This window comes from Odocoileus virginianus, chromosome 22, assembly GCF_023699985.2.
Source record: "Odocoileus virginianus isolate 20LAN1187 ecotype Illinois chromosome 22, Ovbor_1.2, whole genome shotgun sequence".
Taxonomy (NCBI): domain Eukaryota; kingdom Metazoa; phylum Chordata; class Mammalia; order Artiodactyla; family Cervidae; genus Odocoileus; species Odocoileus virginianus.
In genome coordinates, this window is record NC_069695.1 from 13,006,796 (window position 1) to 13,028,910 (window position 22,115).

General features: G+C 39.6%; 1 protein-coding gene across 2 annotated transcripts in view; it reads left to right on the top strand.

Annotated features, from left to right (window-relative positions):
• Positions 1-18,707, top strand: part of SKOR2 (SKI family transcriptional corepressor 2) — a 42,697-nt gene extending 23,990 nt beyond the window's left edge. For both annotated transcript variants that reach the window (XM_070452601.1, XM_070452602.1), the window contains 3 exons: positions 4,658-4,725; positions 12,360-12,425; positions 18,016-18,707. In XM_070452601.1, the coding sequence (XP_070308702.1) occupies positions 4,658-4,725; positions 12,360-12,422 (131 nt within the window). In that variant the 3' untranslated portion in view covers positions 12,423-12,425; positions 18,016-18,707. The remainder of the gene's footprint in view (positions 1-4,657; positions 4,726-12,359; positions 12,426-18,015) is intronic.
• Positions 18,708-22,115: the final 3,408 nt, after the last annotated feature.

Genomic DNA, 22,115 nt, shown 5'->3' on the forward strand with positions numbered 1-22,115 from the left:
GGCTCTACTGGGGGAATTAGATCTACCGTATGAGTCCTCTTATTTCTGGCGCCAGGAAGGTAGGCTGGGTACTTCTTGTTGCTATTTGAAAGACTGTTTGGCTTTTCAGGCTGTCCGTGTTTGCAGAACACAGGTGTTGCCTCTGTGTTTGGCTGGCAGACTGCCTTCGGTGCTTTTTCTGCCACCTCCTTTTATGCTGTCATCTTCCCAAAATAGTTGGGCGTTAAGTAAATCTCGTTAGAGAAATCAGCTTACTGCTTTTTCCATCTCCAGTTAAATTGTGCCTTCATCGCCTTAGAACATAGCAAACTTTTTAGTTTTTTTCTTTTGCCAGTTAGCAATCTTTATATCTCCCAAGTTATGCTTGTTATAGAAGAGTTTAAGTATGCAGAAATATAAAAGAAAGAAAGTAAAAAATCACCCATAATCTTGTCACCTAGAGAAAACCAATGTCAACATTTTGGAGTTTCAGCCTTTCTAATGCATATTAAATCATTTTTTAAACAAAATAAAATATTACACACACTATTTTTTTAACCTTCCTTTTTTCTGCTTAACGTGAACTTCTTTTCTTGACTTCCCAGCAGTCTATAAATGTAGTCTTATATTGGACATTAAACTTTATCCAAGTTTTAGACATCATTGTTACTAAATCTTTGCACAAATCCATGATCATTTTCTTAGGATAAACTCCTAAAAGAATTGCTGTGTCAAAGATATGATCTTTTCAAAGCTCTTGCAAAATTTTATGTTGCTTTCTCAAAAGGTTGTACTAATTCATATTCCCATCCTTGAAACACCACATATCATCTTTTCTTTAGATCTTTGGTAACTTAAATGGAAAAAGTGATTCCTCGTATTATTTCCTTTTCTTTCATTGCTGAGGATATTGAACACTTTGCCTATATCTGCCATTTCTTTGTACATGTTGTGAATGCCCATTATATTCTTTCCTCATATTTTCTTTTGATGTGTTCATTTTCTTATGGTTTGTGTGAACTCTTTACATACTGAAGTATTAATTCTGTATCATGTTGCAAATTTTTTTTGCTTCAATTCATTTAAAAATGTTGACTTTGGTGTTTTATGCTTACGTTTGTCACATCAAAGCTTTAAACTTTTTTCTAATCAAATCTATCCATCTTTCTGGCTTGCTTTTTGTCTTTGACACTTTTCCTCACTCCAATTTTATAAAATTATTCACCATTTTTCTATCACTTTAATGGCTTTTTTTTTCATTTTAATTTAGAGAATTATATTGTATGCTATCAGAGAGCCATGAGCGTGAATTAAGTAAGGGCTAGTTACCATCATTCCACTCTAAATTGCCCTTAGCTCTTCCCTCCTCCAAAATCAGACTCTCCTGGGATTCCAGGGAGGTGGCACAGCCAGCTTCAGGCACGCTTCATTCCCACCCACCTCAGTTCCCACCCTGATCAGAGGCACTGCGGAGCTCGAGAGGGACAGAGGAAGCTGCCAAGGCTCAGAGGGCAGGTCTCGTCTTCACAGATGGATGCCTGCTTGGGATGACTCTGGCCTCTGGAAAGCACACTGATCTTCTGAAGGTGTCTGGCCCAGGCTTGGGGCCAAGGATGCTGGTGGAATGCTGGTTCCTATTGCCTTGTGCCCAGTCTATGGGCTTTGACCCACCCCCAGAGCATCCTGGGGTGGCGGGTGGATGCCAGCCCCTCATACAGTCCCTGACTCCTAACTGTTATCAGAGCAAATCAAAATTACCCACTCCCCATCTACCAGCACATGAAAGAGAACTGGGTGTCTGAAGCCCAACCAAGCCAACTCCCCTCGTCGTCAAATCTTAAAGCAATGGAGCAGGAAAGGGCCTCACAGAGCACGTCGTTCCGTTCCCTCGTTTGTTCGGATAAGGGTCTGAGCCTGCAGAGCCGGCAGCTGTCATTCAAGGCAGATCCAGACCTCCGGTGGATATTTCAGTGCTCTTTTCATTCCTCATTCATTAACCAGCCCCTGCCGTGTGTCAAGCACTGCGGTGGGCTTTGGAGGTTTTAGAAGTGTCTAAAATATATCTGCCTGCCCTCACTGTTTCACTCAGAGACACGTGTATAAGAGCTAATCATAGTACAAACTGGATGCGTTAACAGAGGTGTGTGTAGAGTACGGAGGAGTAGAAGAGAAGAATGACCGATTCTGGCAGGAGAGAGCAGGAGAATCAGAGAACATTGTGGGAGATACGACATTCGCGCTTAAAGAAACGGGAGAGGTTTGCTGTAAGGGCAAGGCCACACCAGCGGCGATCACACGCCGGCCGGGAGTACGTTGCGTGTGTGAAGACGAGCGTGGTTTGGCGGGTGACGGGGCGCAAGGAGCTTCCTCCACCTGCTTTGCTGTAGTCAGCTGGTCCCCACTGTTCCCCGCTCAGCCTCCACGTTTTAGCGGAGTGCTGATCACATCTCCTCCCCCTTTCCTCGCCCTTCACCCTCCGTGGGAATCAGGCCTCCTCATTTAACCCTTGCACAGTACTACAGACTTATCTCTATTACAGCCACTTTCCCATCAAGTTCTGAGATGAGAGTAGGAAATGGGTCTTTAAAAAAATACATGTTATAAAAGGCAAGACTGTGGAGACGATAAAAAGATCAAGTCTGCTAGAGATGGAGTGGAGGGGAACAGTGAATAACTAGAGCATGGAGGATTTCAGGGCAGTGAGAATATTCTGCCCAATATCGTGAGGACAGAGACATGTCACTATATACTTGTCCAAACACATAGACTGTACAACACCAAGAGTGAATCCTAAGGTAAACTATGGACTTCAGGTGATAATGGCATATCAGTGTAGGTTCATTCTTGGTGGTCAGTTCTGGTGAGTGATGTTGGTAATGGGGGCGTATGTATAGAAATCTCTGTAGCTTCTTAATTTTGTTGGGAACCTCAAACTGCTCTATTTTTTTTAAAGTCTCTTAAACTTAAAATAATTAAATTTAAATGTCTTAAAATTATTAAAAATACGTGCTTGAGGTTGGGAAAGGAATTCAAATATTATAGAAAGATTTGTTGTTCAGTTGCCCAGTCCTGCGTGACTCTTTGCAAGCCCATGGACTGCAGCATGCTAGGCTTCCCTGTCCTTCACTATCTCCCAGAGTTTGTTCAAACTCATGTCCATTGAATCGATGATGCCAACCCTCTCTCCTCTGTCACACACTTCTCTTCCTGCCTTCAGTCTTTGCCAGCATCAGGGTCTTTTCCAGTGAGTCAGCTCTTCGCATCAGGCGGCCAAAGTATTGGAGTTTCACCTTCAGCATCAGTACGTCCAATGAATATTTAGGACTTATTTCCTTTAGGATTGACTGGTTTTATCTCCTTGCAGTCCAAGGGACTCTCAAGAGTCTTCTCCAACACCGCAGTTCAAAAGCATCATTTCTTCGGTGCTCAGCCTTCTTTATGGTCCAACTCTCACATCCGTACATGACTCTTGGAAAAACCATAGTTTTGACTAGATGGACCTTTGTCAGCAAAGTGATATCTCTGCTTTTTAATATGTTGTCTAGGTTTATCATAGCTTTTCTTTCTTCCAAGGAGTAAGTATCCTTGATAGAAATCAAAAAATAAAAAGAACAGTGCTTTTAGTTTCTAAGTATCCAGAATCTCATGAATGGTAAAGGGTTTATCACCTTGAAAGTCATGGGAAACCATCACGGACTTTTAAGCAGGAGAGTGAAAGGGATTTGAAGAGGAAAGAGGTGGAGGCCAGATGGTTGGTTGGAAATTTTTCAGGGAAGAGATGTCTGCATTTGGGAGGTAACAATGGCAAAGAAAGGAGAGGTGGAATATACAGGACTCACACCAGCTGGGTGCCGAGATGAAAGGAAGAGAAGAAAAGATGATGACAAAGTTTCTGGTTTCTTCAAGGCCCTGCCCTGGCCATCCACCACAGATTCATATGAGATCAGGTCAATTTCTCAATTAAAGCTGAAAAAGCTGAAGTTAGCCAAGTCCCCATTTTAAAAAGATCACATGGAAAAGGTGAAACAGCAAGATACACATTAAGAAGTCATTCCTTTCTGGAAATACGATAGAAATGTCAATATGTAGAATGGCAAAGATATTTTGCACAATACCTCTTAAAGATCCTTCCTTTATTCTCTGATTGAGGCATATGTGTATGCATGGTAAGTCACTTCAGTCGTGTCCAACTCTTTCCAACTCTCTGGACTGTAGCCCACCAGTCCCACCAGAATCCCATGGACAGAAGAGCCTGGCAGGCTACATGGGGTCGAAAAGAGTCGGACATGACTGAGTGACTAATACACTCTCAGAATTTACTATTTATTCTGATTAAACCACAGTCTTGGAGAAAATATGTCTTCAAATAACCATGGCACAGAGAGCTCACCCAGGTGCTCCGTGATAACCTAGACGGGTGGTCTGGTGGGGAGTAGGGTTTGGAGGGAGGGTCAAGAGGAAAGGGATATATATATATTCTTATGGCTGATTCACATTGTTGTACAGCAGAAATCAACATATTATAAAGCAATTATCCTCCAATTAAAAATTTTTGTAAAAAAGGGAGAGTGTTTCTATGGGACTGTCAGTAGTGTACTGTCCCATCAATATGCTAAATATACCAAAAGTAGATTTTGCACTTTAATTAATTTCTTTCTCTGTTTCTCGCTCCTTCCAGATAATTTCCAGGATCAAATGAAAAGGGAACTAGCCTACAGAGAAGAAATGGTGCAGCAGTTACAAATTGTAAGATGCATTTCTACTTAAAAATAAATGCAAGGTGATGGGTTTGTTTTCACAACCACCTGATATGTATGAAGCTGCTCTTGTATTTTGCCTTGAAATCCTTTGGTCCACTTACCTCTCCGCTGGTTTAGATACTAATTGCCAAGAGATTTACTTAGATGCAGGATAAACAGATGTGTCAGTATGTTTCCTCTAACTGTAACTACCTACCATGTGTTAATAGACAGATGTGTACATCATCTCTGAGAGTGAACCAGAGGTACCTGCATCTTCCACTGTGCAAACCTCGGAACATAGTGCTGGGCTGCGCCAGAGGCCCAGGGAAGAGCCATTGTCTTTGTCTTCCCCCTCCTTCCACCACCCAGACCTGAGCCAGGCCCACCGCTGTCAATAGAACTTAGTATAAACACAGTTCATCAATTAAATTCCCTTGAAGGATAATGAAAAGAAACGGATTATTTCCAAATGAAGTATGTTACTCACTCTATCCTAATCATGTCTGAAGGTGGACACTGACTAAGATCTATTGATACAGAAACAGGGAAACATCTACTAATTAATGGTGTGAGTTTTTTGTTTTTGTTTTTCTTTTTAGAGTTGTTTTTTCTTTTTTCTGTTTTCCTCACCCTTTTTCTGCATGCAGACACATCTGGTATTATTTATTAGTGCTTTGAGAGCCATCTCCCAAGCTTCCTCATTTTCATGAGTACAATGGGGAAATAATTTCTGCTCAGTTTTTGTAAGATATTTTTAATCACTTGGGCAAAGACATAACACTGATTCTTAATGTTATTCACAGCATAGTTGTTATAATTTGGGTTGTTTGGTGTTTCTGAGCTGGTCCCCGCTATCCTTCTACCATGAAATGTTTGTCTATGCAGACTCGCCTCTCTTGTCTAAAGAGCCAGGCATCTAGCTCTCTTGTCAAGATTATTTAAGAAAGATAGTTATTGATGTTTCCTTTCTGCGTGGGAGAAAATCATGCTTGCTTTAATGGAAATTGCCGAGAATCATTTTGAAAGCATCCTTGTATTTCACGATGTTTTCCCCCATTCTGAGGGCTCTATTAAAAGTGCTGCTAACTCTAACCCTCCTTCTGAGGTTTTCCTGGATCTCAAGTGCTGGTTAACAACTCTCAGTTCTGAAAACCACCTCAACTTAAGATCCTCTTAAACAGGATCTTTCTTCTTGTTTTGGTTTTGGTCGTGTTAGTTTTATCTGCACCTAAATTCACTGGGGAACAGAAGCATTTTCTTAATCAATTGACCACTAACCACCCCCCCACAAAAGTTTAAAAAAGAAAATTATCTACTATTCTTAGCTTTTGATACCTAGATAATAAGAGCTGCTCATTAGTTGCTGTGAATTTATGTATTGCTTAATTTGCCCAAAGAAAGACTATAAAGATAGACTCAGAGGTTCAAGGATATAAAATTTTAAGACTTTACTTATTTTACATAGGATACAGTTTTCAGACTCTTAAAACTTGCCATACATGCAATCAAAAATCTGTGACTCCTGGGTGGTGATGAACATAGCAAAATGGGCATTAGGAAAGGAAACAAAATAATTATTTTAGTGCTAGTTATTAAGGCCAGTTATGCAACTTTAGTGTCTTAATTTTCTTTGACATTTGGTTTCACTGGTAAAAGAGGACGTGATATTGCATCCATGTGGCAGACAGTATTAATAAAGGAAAAAATGTCTCATGTCTTTTGAGATATTTGGTATGTGGGATGGTACAAACTGGTATTACAAAATACCTTTGTTATATTGTATTACAAAATATTCTATCATCATGTAGTCATTTATCTATGTAAGTGTTATTAATTCATAATCCTCTAGATAGTAAATTTTCCTGATTGCACATTAAATTCTTTGGGAGGAGCTGGAATGTTTCCCCCCGACCCTTGTAGGTCCCATGTAATTCCTGAAATCCACAAAAGCACATCTACACTGCCAACATGAAAACTGGTGAAATAGGCATGATTTTTTCCTTCTGCTTCTTCCCCTCCTTTTATGTCCCCTATCCTGAAATGTCCAGGTCTTAATGTTGCCTTCAACACCAAGCATGGTGTCTAATATCAAATAGCTATCAGTAGACACTGCTGAATTAATCACCACCCATGGATGCCCCTGACTCTGATAATCTTATGTGGCCATCCTCTTAATTCTTTTCCAGATTTTCCTGACTTGGTCCTGATTTCCCAAAATATTTTTTTGTGCTGGGTAACTACTACCAAAACTATTGAAAGAAGGCTTACTAGTGAATTGTGCATGCGTGCTCAGTTATATTCGACTCTGGACTGTAGCCTGCCAGGCTGCTCTGTTCATGGAATTTTCCAGCAAAATACTGGAGTGGGTTGCTGTTTCCTACTCAAGGGGATCTTCCCCATCCAGGGATCAAACCTGAGTCTCTTGTGTCTCCTTCACTGGCAGTGGATTCTTTACCACTGCACCACCTGGGAAGCCCCACTAGTGAGCTTATGTATTTACTGCACTGTCCTTGTGACTAACAGATACAAGCTTTAAGGTCTGCAGACTCGAGTTCGAGATTTGTTATAGTTATATAGTTCATTGTACCAGTTTCTAAACCAAAGAGACCTCCTGAAGGGCCAACCTAGTATCTTGATAGGTATATGATAAGGCACAAGTCCTTTAATAAGCATGAAATGCGGCTGTAAATCATAAAATGCTATGCCAGTATGAATAATCAATTTAATGGTATGCTCTTTCCCAAAGCAGTACCTCTGTTAGTGGAACTGTTGGCTAAATTACATTTGTGCAAGAAGGACTTGTGTTCACACTATACCATCTGCTTTAGAATTGAGGCAGTGGACTGGAGATTTCTTGAATGGAAACTTATCCTGTCCCTTATTCAGCTGGTATTTGCTAGAGTACCTGGAGAAAAATGTCTTTTAGAATTATATCTAAATCAAGAAGTTGCTAGGTATCACAATTATTGACTTTCTCAATATTTTTAGTTTAGTGCTCTAATTCATCACTAAATGTGGATACATACTTTGTTCCTTGAGAACAGAACAATTCATCAAAATTATTTTATTCATTTATGCTTAAATTATTTGATATTTAAAGTGTATAAAGCATATGTTACAGAATAGTCATTTACCTGCAGAATAGGCTTCTTTTCCTTTAAATGAGATGAAAACCTACTGTATCCTGCAGTCATAGAAAATTCAAATATATTAAAACCATCATATTTTATAACAATTCCCATAGACCCACAATGCATTTATCCTATGCTGTTACACAGTGTTCTTATTCAAGATTATATTGAAAGCATCTTGGGTATCATTGCCATAGAAAGAAAACTTATGAATTTCTTTGGTGCCTGCATTTTTAGATTCTCTGCTGACTGTAATTTCTATACCATTGCTTCCTTTTCCAGTTTGTTAAATGCAAAGTTGTGGTGACTATAGATTCAAATGATTGATTCTCTTTGTACATTTATAAATGAATATGCATTATTTCAATGTGAGATTTAAAGCATATGCAGTTTATTTAACATACTTGGGCCACAAGCTAATTTTTTTTTTTACAAGTAGCTTAAAATTAGAGTTTTACGGTTCTTAACACAGTTTATTTATAGTCCCCCACCTCTGCCTTGGGTTTTCAAATGCTTAAAATGTTTTCGTTACCAAACTAGATTTATTCATACAAACAAATATGTTCCTCTCAGTATGAATCAAAAATGTTTTTAGAATTAGCAAGTTCATGAAGATGTTTATTACATTAAATATAATAGAGAGCAAAAGATTTCTCATTCACAGGTGAATTATGATTCTAGGGGAAAAGTATTCAATTTGTAAACCAAAACCATCATCCTTTAGGATTAAGAAGAAAGTGAAAAAACCATTACAATGTTACATGTAGATTTTTTTAAAATTTAAAGAAGGAAATGAAGGTATTTTACTAAGTATATGACATTGTTTTAAAGATTTTTACTAGTGTATGGTTGATTTACAGTATTGTGTTAGTTTCAGCTGTACGGGAAAGTAAATCAGTTATACATATACATATAACCACTCCTTCTTAGATTCTTTTCCAATATAGCCCATTACAGAGTACAAGTAGAGTTCCTTGTGCTATACAATAGGATAAAAGCACTTTTAATTATCCCTATTAGTTACCTATTGTATATATAGTAGTGTGTATATATCAGTCTCAATCTCCCAATTTATCCCTCCCCATTTTTAACCCCTGGTAAGCATAAGTTTCTTTCTACCTCTATAACAGTTTATAACCTTTTGATTAAAGTTTTTCCAAGTACTAGAATATAATATAATTTACAACATGAGCCGAGATTACTATGTCTTGATAACCTTTTTTTTTTTTTTTTATTGCTACTTTGGAAACACTTTTTTTTAAGCAAGTACATATATGTAGAGACTACTACCGTTAGGTTTGTTCAAGGCATGTCATAGTTGAAGGCATAGTTGTTGAAGACATTAGTCATGTTCTTGAAGAACATTGTGAAGCTGCAACAGAAAACACACAATAAATGGCTAGACTCAGATTCACATCCTTTGAACTTGCTGGATCGCTACTAAGGGGCTTATAGATTAAAAGAAAAAAAAAAAACGCTTTAAAAATGTGCTGGTCTTTAGGTGCCCTCTACTGTTTTTCCAGAATGCTGCAGTCACACACAGCCAAGGGGAACTGGTCTCAAAGTTCTTCATTCAAAGCCTCAATTAACGTCATGTTAGTCAACTAGATTTAGTACTAATGTTTCATTCACTGTGGACTTGTAAAAAAGCAGTTTACAACTCTCTGATGGTGTGAGCGCTGTGCTTCCTTGCAAGGAAACGAGCAGTGACAGGTCTTTATCTTTGTTGTAGGAGTATTCCCTCTTTGGCAAGGACACAGTTCTTCAGAGCTATATGGTCTTTTCTTGGAAGTGCTCTCGGATTGACTAGGATGGGAACTTGCCCAGATTTCTACTCTCTGAACCTGGAGAGTTATTTTAAAATGTTTTACATATTTTTAAAAGGTAGATCAAGCACTTTATTTTTAGAAAATATCTCTGGGTCCCTAGAGGATTTTGATTTTGTGACTAAATGTGTAACACATCAGAGGACTTGATCTAAGTCTGAACGTCTGTGGAAGCTGCCTTAAGATTCTCCAGGTGATAGGCTTTGACTAAAGTGGGTCCTCTTCCAATTATTGATCTATTGCCTTGCATCACAGTGCAGTCACTTGTTTCTAAGTTATATATCCTTTTTCACATGTTTCTCTTTTTGAGATGTAGATCCACTTTAATGTCTGAGCTCAGGCTAACTCTCTCTTGGCACAAACTAGGAAATTATCCTTTTTGGCAAAATCTCAATACTTTTGATATACTAGAGCCAACTAGGTAATTTGGAAGTTACATAATAACTTTCAGAGGTTTTTGTCCATGCCAATCTTGGTGATTTCCAAGCTGATCAAGATGAAAAGAAAGCTTTTATGAATTCTAATATGTGAGGTTTACATGGCATAATTATCTTAAATGGAGCCTCTAAGGTCATGAGCTTCCCAGGTTGGGGAATACAGAACCTGATGCACCACCAATCATAAAAGTGCCCATTATTTGATGTATCATAAGAAAGGAAAGCTTCTAGCTATTATTCTAAGATGCCATCAATTATAGTACAGCCAATTTCAGAAATGTTAAAATGTGAGGGAGAGAAGTGTATCTTAGAATCAATGAAATAGGGTAGTTTCCATGAGCAATTGGGCCGTGTGCTAATATATTCTTTATCATTCATGATTGGAATTAATAATTTTCAGCTCACAATGTAGGATTAACAATTCTTCACACAGATCTAAATTTCAATCTGGAGATTTGAGGATCAAATGTTATTTGGAAATGTCCTTTTTTTCCCTGAGTCCTTTTAAAGAATTTCCTTATCAGCTTCCCATCTTAATGAAATGCTGCATTGCTGTTTCTGAAAAAAAGAGAAGGAGAAAGGCATTCCGACTTAGATGTGAAAGTGGTGCCCTTCAGGCAGTTTCTTTAGGTTAGGGTGAGTAGTTTACTGGCTTTGATGAGATGGCTCATGGTGATATTAACTTATCTTGTGTAGTGCCTGGTACAAAAGATACTTACTAAATCTTTGTGGCATCTAATCTTGATGTTGAGAATGCTTTCTAAATGCAAGAGTGACCCAAATGCATTTTATTAGGTAATTCTCTATACCCCAAGGTTTACATCTTTTCCACTTGTTATCCTAAATAATAGAATTCCATTCAAGGCTCTCTGATAGCATTCATCTAAAGAGAGAGGTGATCCATGTATTTTGGCATACTGTTTCATACACCATAGTGGAAAAACCATGTCTCTGTTAATAGCAGGTATAGCATAACACAGAGTGAAAAGAAGAGGTAACTAGAGTAGATCCCTGTGTGACTGTTCTTGTCATAGTTACCTAGCTGACCTTAGCTCTTGTCCTAAAATATGAGATTAGGACACTGAACTTTTTATGGACCTATATGAAGCAACTTCAGTGCTGCTATTACGCCCTTTATCAGATATGTTTCTATCGTATACACCCATGTTGTGGTTGTGTATCTAGACACTGAGACAGTTATTTTAGTTTTCTCTCTCTTTTTCATTAAAAAGACTATTTGCTTTGACAAACTGGTTATTATGGCAAACTGGTCCAGTTAATCTTAGTCACTAGCATCATTGTAGATGTGTAGCTCCTTCCCGTTAATAAAGGTTCATATTTATGCACTGGTAGATCAGGAGAGCAAAACATAAATATACTGGGAATGTGAGGAACGTATAAAACAAGATACAAAATATTGCTTAATTGAGTGACTATAATTTTATTTCCTTCTCTGCTTTTACATAATATCAGTCATAGTTCATGTTATGTTCTAGAAGGCTGAGTGTTTCTTTAAATGTAAAATAGACATATCACTAGAATTCTGAATTTAACCTTGTAATAATGAAGGTAAGTAACATAACTAGATTTAATGGAGAGGCAAATCTAAATAATATTATACATGTAATCCAATTTCAGTTATTTGAATTTTCTAGCATATCAAGTGTGATGGACTTTCATTCAAAGCCCCAGTATTGAAAAGTATTTTTCCAGTTTATTCAGGTAGAATTCTCAAGGGTCATATTTTCCATTCAGTGCAATTATTTCTGATGCTTCTTAGTAGTTATTTGGAAATTACCCAGAGTAACAGTTTGTATTTAGTTAGTTAACCTTATTTGTGATTTATAATGAGATATTTGATCACTCTAGTTAAATGAAAAGTTACATTGAACTAGCTTGTAATCACAGTCTTGTTTTTGGCCTTGGACATAAGAATACCATATTATTAAATGCAAGTTTTTTTTTAAACTTCTTAAGTCAAATGTCACATAGGAACCTCAGAGACTAGCTGTAGCAACAATCTTATATGATCTCCTGTTCTGTCCTGATATGCTTTCTAACGGGCCTTAGGAATGCTGTATCCCAGAAGCACCACACTGCTGGGGAGAATGGAGACCTTTTCTCCTCAGGGCAGATCCACTGGCATTCAAATCGCTAGGTGCAGTGAAGAGTAAGGGTCACCATTATACATCTGTCTCCAAATTTAGCTCACCTGGAGAGTTTTGCTTGTTTTTTATCTTACAGATTCCCTATGCAGCAAGCTTGATCAGGAAAGAAAAGCTTGGCGCCCATCTCAGCAAAAGCTAAAAGGTGAGCTCAGCAGAGAAAACAGACAGCTCTCTGAATTGCTCAGTTGTGTTCCTCACTGATGTATTTGAGATAACCCAGGGGCTGAGTGGTGGTGCAACCTGTGTTTAAGCCGATACACTGTTGAACTTCATCTGGGCCTGGGACTTCCTTAATAAAAAGCTAATTGCATCTTACAAATTCTGTGGAAATTTTTTAAAGCTAAGGAAATTCTCAACTGAGTCTTGCACATGTGATCTTCATTCTGTTTTGAGGTATTCTGCTCCTCCTGGTTCCTCCTAACACCCCGATTCCCGGTATGCTGAAGGAAATCAGAATGTCTAAAGCCATGCTTATTAGGTTTCCTCTTCTTTGCTCTCTTCTTTGCTCAAATTCTTGTTGAAATCAGCTTTCAGTGAGTCACTGGCAGATGGTGCCGTGAATAACTGCAGGCGACATAGACCTTTGAGAACTGCAGGTTTAGCCATTTGTTCTTTTATAAAACAGTCCTTGTTTCTCTACAGATGAAGCCAGATCCAACATCACATATCTGGCAACAACTTAAAAGACAAGAATTCTGGACACCTAGGGGAAAGAAGACAGTAAAAATTCAATGACTGTATATCAGTTCAGTTCAGTTCAGTCACTCAGTCTTGTCCGACTCTTTGCGACCCCATGAACTGCAGCATGCCAGGCCTCCCTGTCCATCACCAACTCCCGGAGTCCACCCAAACTCACGTCCATCAAGTCAGTGATTGCATCCAATCATCTCATCCTCTGTCATCCCCTTCTCCTCCTGCCTTCAATCTTTCCCAGCATCAGGGTCTTTTCAAATGAGTCAGCTCTTTGCATCAGGTGGCCAAAGTATTGGAGTTTCAGCTTCAACATCAGTCCTTCCAATGAACATCCAGGACTGATCTCCTTTAGGATGGACTGGTTGGATCCCCTTGCAGTCCAAGGGACTCTCAAGAGTCTTCTCCAACACCACAGTTCAAAATATTCAGAGTATACCTAAATGTTTCAAAAACAACTTTTTGTGATATGGAAGAAGATATATATAATTATTAGAACTGAAGGAAGGCAAAGCTAGGACAGTGTTGTTTTTGTAGCAATACATTAAGATGACCTAGCAGCTAGAACAGCTAAATCAGGGGAAAACTCAGATGTCAGAGGTGGTGTTTGTGCGTGCTCATGGCCAACTAGGATTGTGGTCATTTATCAATTTTATTCATTCCCATCATAATGATTCTACCCACTCCTTCCCTCTGGAACCTATTTCCAACTCAGAATTTAAGGCAAAAAAAATTCTATGCAATGCAGGTTCATGGTTCCTTTTCTTCATTTCATGTTTCTCTTCTGCCTATCACAAGCTTCCTCTACTATGTACATATGACAGTTCTTTTTGCCATCATCTTATTAGTGATGCATGCATGCATGCATGCTAAGTGGCTTCAGTCGGGTCCAACTCTTTGTGACCTTGTGGACTGTAGCAGACCAGGCTATTCTGTCCAGGGGATTCTCCAGGCAAGAATACTGGAGTAGGTTGCCATGCACTCCTCCAGGGGATCTTCCCGACCCAGGGATCGAACCCACATCTCTTACGTCTCTTGCATTGGCAGGTGGGTTCTTTACCACTAGCACCATCTGGGACGACCCTCATTAGTGATAATCTTCAGTATTTGTCTTAAACAATTGTACGTATGTCATATTTCATTAGGAGCTCAAAATTCTTTCCAAGACAGTCTGTCATTCATATCCTTTCCCTTAATTTTATGCACAGGGAACCGAGGTATGGTGAAGAGAGATATGATGTTTTATGTCTCTGTTGCAAAACCAGGAAGAGATTCTAGGCCTCCTGACTTTTAAGTGCAGTATCTGCTTAGTCCTTAGACAGTGACTTCTGTGAGCAGATGTTTAGCAACAGAGTTGCTCAGTCATTCTGTTTTGAGACATTCAGATATTGTCATTCTGTTTCTGTCTCCATGAAGTCATACACAAATGCACTTGTGAGTTTGGCTTCATTCTGTACATTCAGGTATTTTTCTTAAGTCTGAAGTTGATTTGAGGTGCTTTATTTCTCACTTTTATAGACCAGGTTTGTCCCAGCAGTGTGAAATAAATACTTTTAGGACATTAAGTATAATAAATCTTAATGCAGGATATCAAGGTAATCAGAGCAAGAATCATCCAAATGAATACTGATAAACCCATATGTATAAAATTTTGAAAATGTCAGATGACTTTTCCTTCAAATCAAAGAGTACCTACTGGAATGTGCTTTTTAATTAACCTTTTCATTGAAGTATAGCACATTCACCAAAGCCTATAAATCACCAAGTTATACAAGTCATAAAGTCAAGAATTCAAAACTCAGTGAACTCACTTGGGTTCTCCCATCTTGTGCCTCTTTCCAATTACTCCCCTGGCCCCAGAAGACTGGTTTTGCTTGTTTTTGAACTTTAGTAAAGGACATTATAGAGAACATTCTCTTGTATCTGGCTTTTTTCACTCCACCTTTGTGATACATCCATTAGACTAGACTGTACTTTGATTTTAACTTAGGGACTTCAATAAACTCTTTTTACCCATCCACTTCCCCAACTCCTCTTCTTTACTTGTCGCACGTGAGCTGCTTTCCACCTGCAAAATGAAGACTTAGCACCCAGAAACCACGCCTTTGATGGTGGCATAGTGTACAGCGAGGTGGAAAAAAAAAAAGATTGATTTGTGTTTAGTAAGTAATGCTTCCTCCATGCTGATTTTGTTTCCATCCTTGCAGACAACAGGGATTTCTCTAAGTAGACCCTGGTGCTTTCAGAAGATTAGTGGTTACTTAAATGCTGAGCTAAATCAGCCAAGCAGAGAATCACAACCATATTGTTAGAGGCAGTATTTGATTCTCAACATGCCAAGCCTGCAAGGAATTACCCCAGGAGAGATGACAAAATAAAAATCATTACACCAAGGGAGAGAGACAAATTCTGTCTTACTGAGTGACCACAGGTTTCCAAATCAGGGACTGATGCATTAATGTCTTATGCAAGAGTGACCCTTAAGGTAGTGGGCTGTGTTCTTGCCGCCCAGTGGATTCCAGTGTGACTATTAAGAGGAGGAAGCTTTTCAAAACCACAGGCAGTCCACTTAATAAGCTGAGCAAGTACTGCCACATATCACTGCTCTACAAATCTTGTTTGTCCTGCATTAGGACACCAGAAATTCCATGTCAAATCAAAATAAAAGTCCACCCATACCAAGGGACTAACTGTGCTGTTCCATTAGAAGAGCCAACTTGCAATTTTTAACAATACCAACCTCAAAACTGAGGGGTATATGCTGAATAACTCTTAATTTTCCCTTGGTAACTCCTTACAGATCCATTATCCATGGATTCATCAAAACCTTTCTTCAACCTAGGCATAGCCCCCTTTGGGGCAATGAATTCTATTTGTTTAGCTACCAGCTGTGTAAACTGTAGTTTATTTTATTTGTCTTTAAACTACCTCCTAAAACAAGCCCTTGTAGATTAGACATTGTACTGTTCTGTGCATTCGCTTATCGTGAGCTCATAAGTACAATGGAAGTGATTTGAAAAAATATTGCAACATGTTGTGCATATTATCCTTTCATCTGAAACTGTTTTTAACACTGGAATTATTCCTGATGGTCTTCCTTACCTTCAGTCCTTAATGTGCCCCAGTTCCTACACAGACCTTACAGTGTAATGTGTGTGAAATCTACACTGCAAATAAAAATGTCATGATGTTAACACCAATTTAATATTACTTTACATTCTTTTTTCCCAAACTCCCTTTAACATTATGCAAATGTCATCCTTTTGACTCAGTGAAACACTTGTGTCTTTCACAGAGAACAGGATCATTTTTTACAAGTAAAAAGTGAATCATAGGTATGGCTCATTCATAGTCATACAGAAACTTGCTGAACAAGCTGGAAATAATAATAACTGGCATTCACTGTGCACTAACCATGCCAGATACTTGGTCAAATTCTTTGCCACATTTTCTCTTTTGATCCTTACAACTCTTTACGGTTGATCTATTACTATCTCCATTTCATACATGAGATCACAGAGGTTCAGTGAGGTCACTTAGCTAGAAAGTGACAAAGCCAGGATTCAGTACAGATCTGTTTGACACTACGCCCCTTCTGTGTTTTTCCAGGGTCATTGGGCTGGTTTTGAAAGAGTCTGGCTTCTTAATCTGACACTGCTCCTCTATGTCATCTTAAGTAATTTCATTTACTATCTTTGAGGCTCATTCTTATCTATGAAATGTGGATGGCCAAACTTGATCAAAACCTGCATTAGTTCTAAATGTTGACTATCACTCTTGAATGCCAGTCTTCTGCCAAATTCTCTCTTCTTTCCCACAAATGAGCTGCTTTTATTAACGTCTGTTCAAAACCCAAGGGTATAACCCATCTACTTTTGGCCTTCTGTCTGCATTTTTCTTCATCACTGATTGCTTCTTTACATCCTTCTAGAGAGTTTGAAAATATGAATTTTTTTCCCTATGCTAACAACATCTAGCTCTTTGGTAAACTCCTGTCATTTTTACTGCACTTCTGGGATAACTGCTATTAAAAAATGGCAAGAAAAAGGCCTTAAAAGGGTGTGGAGGAATTGTAATTGAACACTTTGTGTTTTCCTTTTTTAACAATAAAAAATAAAGGGTGGGGGCTGGGTAGCATGTCTATTTCTCTCCTCTGATGTCAAACAAAAGAGTCCCCATTGAGAATGAGAGTGCGCTACCATATTTCTGTGTGTGTGTGTGTGTGTGTGTGCGCGCGCGCGAGCGCATGTGCGTGCTCAGTAGCTCGGTTGTGTCTAAGTGCTTTACATCAACAATTTTATCTTCAAAACAACCTATTGAGAGAAATACTGCTACTCTCCTCATTGTACAGCTGAGCAGACCAAATGCAGAGATGAGTCAGTTGTGTGGTCTCACTGCTAACAAGCGACAGGGTTTGAACCAGGTTGCCCACACTTCTTCCACTCTCCTCTGACTTGTAACCTGAAATCATGGCTTAATTCACATCTTCCATTATCAGTTATAAATACGTGGTTAATAAACTGATCCAGTGGCCTCATTGATGTTGAATGGCAAAACCTCGTCATACCTCTGGAGCTGCCCTAACACCCAGGACAGGAAAAGCAGATATAACTTGGGCCATGCAGCGAAAGCCAGCAGGGCACCAGTGCCTGTAACTGTCTGCCCCTTACCACAGGCTGGCTGTCTTATAACAGATAGCCTGTTTTCTGTCACAGCAAATCACAACAAATTTGCTCACAACACATCAGAGCCTCTGGAGCCCAGCAAGATGACCTTAGTGTGAAGTAAGGGTAGCAAACCGGCACGCTCCAATGTAATAGTTCTAGTTTGGCTCAATGTCAGCAGATACGCATAATCTAAGGTAGCAGGCGAGCACATGGAGAAAGGAAGATGCTTTCATGGTCACTGTTTAAACACTTTTATCTAAACTGTACTAAAAATGTCTCCTTTTAAGGATATACTAAATATTACTTTAAATGATTTTAAATTATCTGATTATATCACACTGAGGTTGTCAGTCTGTGCTTTTTGTCTTATTCCAGGTGCACAAAACCACTTCCTCTTGTGCTCTTGTAAGATACAGCCTGCCCCTGAGCACTTCAGACCCGCACAGAGACTGCAAATGGAAAGGGCTTGGGAATCAGATACAAAATCAGGTTCGGGAGAACCCAAGGACAAGTGACCTCAAAGCAGCGTGGACAACCATGTAAAATAGACTGTAGCGGCCATTCACTAGTGGGGGGAGGGGGGAGCCAACCAGAGCAGTCAATGCTTGTCGCATCTTTTGGTGGAACCAAAGTTCGAGTCTGTGTTTTTAAAGGTCAACCGAACCCAGAGCGTGGGAGTGCTGTTAGCCGACCGGGATGGGAAACCCATGGACAGTCCCGGGGGATCTCAGGGCTGCACACTTGGAGAGAGCAGCTCTACAAGACTGCCTTTTACATCTGAAGAAGTGATTCTTGGTGAAAAGACAACATGAGACCTGTCCTAGGAGCGGGGATCACGTTTCGACAGCTAGGACGGCATTAGCCGTACGAACCTGCTTTTCCTAGCAAACTGGACAGACTTGTGTGTGGCCCCTTCCTCTCTGGTACTTTGCCTGCTGTATGAATGAAGATTGTATTCCTCTGGAAATATTTTACAGTCTAATATTGAGTGTAATTAAGAATATAATCATGTTATCAAAAATGGTATTTAACTCTGTTGTAGTTTCTTTAACATTCATGTGGATAAAAAGTCTATAATAAAAAAAACTATGAAGTAAAGTTGTGTTCATGTAGTTAAATAAACATCTGCTTAGGGTCAGCACTAATACTTTTTAGGATTATTTTGCCTTGAAATGTTTGAATACATTATTTTTGGAAATGGAATTTCTTCAGAAATGTTTATTAAAGTCTAAGTTAGCCTTTGGCCATTGTCAGCAGCTAGAGTCCTCCCCATCATGATGGTATCTTTGTATGGATAAGGAAAGGTTCTAAATTTTGGCCATGTCTTCTAACAGTATTGCTGAGGGAGTTGGTAGTGTGCCTTTCTCCTTACTGTGATGTTGAATCAAAGTCTGTGAGATTATTTTATGCCCAAAATTCTGCCTCTCAGATGAAAGAGATAGGCCAAAATGGTGACCCTCTGGAGCCAGGATTTCCAAAGTAATTCTGAGTTGAATGGAAGTCTACTTCAGATGCTCTCCTGCCCTGGAATTCCTAAAGACCATCTTAACTGAAGAGGCATCCCACCAATGGCATCCCTGGACAGATTTCAGATCAAGTTGAAAATGCATTGCCGTGATATTTAATACTTATCCCCCACCGTCTTCATTATCATGAACTATCAATACAAGCTTCACAATTAGCCCACCCTTGAGATAAATTTTCTTATCCTTAGCTGCCACATTAAGAAACCAAAAGAGGGATACTCATTAGTGACTTTCTTCCCAGCCCATGAAGGATGGGAGGCTGGATCAGAGAAGGGATATAAACAAAGTCCCGGGGTCTGAGGACAGGTACCCAGTGACACTAGCAAAAAACAACGTGAAGAGGCTGCAGCTGATCGCAGAGAGGAGGATGTTCTTCCAGGAGCCGGGGCGTGGGGCTCACAGAGCCTTTTGGACATGACACACATTTCTGAAACTGACACCCATGCTTGGCACGAGGAGAGGAGCTGGTCAGTCAAGTTGATGGAGAATTTTCTCCTACAGAATCTTTAGATTACACGTAGGGATGGAAGCCTAGCATCCTTAGCTTTGTACTCTAAGCTAATAACACTGAAAGTGACAGAAAATAACAGGAAAGGCACAGACCCGGCTTCATGACCAGCCACAGGGGCAGAGAGGTCATCTTCTGCAGAAACGACGGGACCAGATAACTTAACGGTAAGGGCAGAAGCTCCAGAGGAGAAATAACTAAAGATTTGCAGATGAATTTAAAGTCTTTTTCTTAAGCTGCCATGTAAACGAGGTGGGCCACAGTATATAGGGTCGCAAAGAGTCGGATACGACTGAAGCGACTTAGCACGCATGCAAGCAAGCCTGAAATGTCATTTTTTTCTTTCCAATTGCAGCTTTATTTGTCTTAGAGTTATTAGTGCTAAAATATCAGCAAATGATCTTGCAGCCAAAGAAAATTAGAACCAGATAGCTTAAAATATGTCTGAGAGCCTAGACAAGTTATTCATGGCATAGCCCTGAATTGAGTTAATGGTCAAGCTCAGAATGGGAGACCATTGACCTCTGCTGCTAGAATGCTGAGACTACATTAGTGCCTTGTGGATCTCCAGCTAAATTCCAGGTTCCATGGAAACCCAGCTCTGCATCTTTGCTTGAGGCCTGGAGACTCCTGTTTCCTTTTTCTTGTGGCCTCAGAGTCCCCCTATCTTCCAAGGTTTTTTGTTTTTTTTAAATCAGACTGAGTCTATTCCTCACAAACACTGGTGCTTATCAATCCTCCGTGCAACTCTGAAGTTATGCACCAAAATCTTCAAAAGGAAATCCAGCATATAATATGGAAACATCATTAACCCATTTATTTTCTCGTTGAGCAGAGTAAATGCCTCCTGTCTGTTCTAGCACTGTATCCTAGCAATGCTTGATGCTTCTAAGTTGGAACAAAAAGAATTTGTCCCTAAAACTGGATGTGATTGTGTTATCTGAGCTGCCTTGTGGAAATAGACAGAACATCCATCTAGAACACCACATGGGGCTAAAAATAAAGCTACCCTCCAGAAGGACAAATAAAATCCTTGGCTCCATGAAATGACAGCCAAAAAACACTGTATTCTTTACTTCAACTATTTTATCATTCCAAGGTTAGCCCACATATTAGCGAATGTAGAATATGAGCATTGCAAATAAAAGTTCTGTTTTAATTCCAAGTGAAATTATAAGATCAGAACGGGCAAAGGCAAATCAAAGCAGAAGTCCCAACCCATTCTATTGGGATAGACTAGACAGCTGACTGATGCTTTTGATCTTCAGAATGCCTGAGAATTGCTCATCTATTTGCCACAGGCAAGGAGAATGGGATATCATATCCCAATTTCCTTAAATTGTGCAAGAAATATAGCCTCAGCTGTTTGGAAAATAGATAAGAATTCTCTCCTAGCTACAGGGGATATAAACAAGCAGAGAGGAACACTTTCATTTACGGGTAAGAGTTTAAAGCAGCGTTGGTCAGCAGTGAGGAAGGTCAGAGAAGAGGAAAACCATAGCCATTCTAAGGACAGGTAACCAGGTCATTCATTGGGGTGAAAGTGAAAGTGTTCGTTGCTCAGTCATGTCCGACTTTTTGCGATCCCATGGATTGCAGCCTGCCAGCCTCCTCTGTTCATGGAATTTCCCAGGCAAGAATACTGGAGTAGGTAGTCATGCTCTTCTCCAGGGGATCTTCCCCACCTAGGGATCAAACCTGGGTCTCCCGCACTGCAGGTACTTCCAGCCAATTTCAGGCCTGATGAAGAGAGCTCCTTTGTCTCGCTCTACAAAGTTGAGTGCACAAAGCTCAAGTGTGACCATCTTACAAGATTCCCCATACACAACTTACATCACAGTTTGCAATTACACACTCTTTCTGGGGAGGTATACACTGTAAACTATATAAGGGCAAGGAAGGTTTGTTTCAGCTCACTACCATCTCCCTAGTACTGAGAATAGTCTCTGGCATGTAGTAGCGACACAAAACATTCTTTGCTGAACAAGTTGAGTGAATCTCATTTATTTTATTTGGGCCACTCATAAGAGCCACTCATTTTACTGTTACTACTTTAAACTCAAAGGATTTTGACATTTTATTTGGTTTCAGGTGCCTCTATGTGGCAAATTGCCAGTTGCTCTCCAACAGACTATTCTCAGATGGCAATACACCTCGATAAAAGAATACCTTTCCCAGCTTCCATGCTGTCAGATGTGGCCAAGATGATGGAGGTAGAAATATGTGGAACTTTCAGGAGGGTCCCTTCCAAAGAGTTTGATTAGTTAGGCAGTGTTTCTCTTTCCTGATGTATGTAATATGGAGGAAGCCTCGGAAGTCTTCTTGGACCATGAAGGTGATTTTTGAGACAGAAGCTATATGCCAGTGTGGCACAGAAGGATAATAGAAGCCTGGATCCCTAACAACTACTGAGCCCCCATTCCAACTTCCAAGCTTCTTTT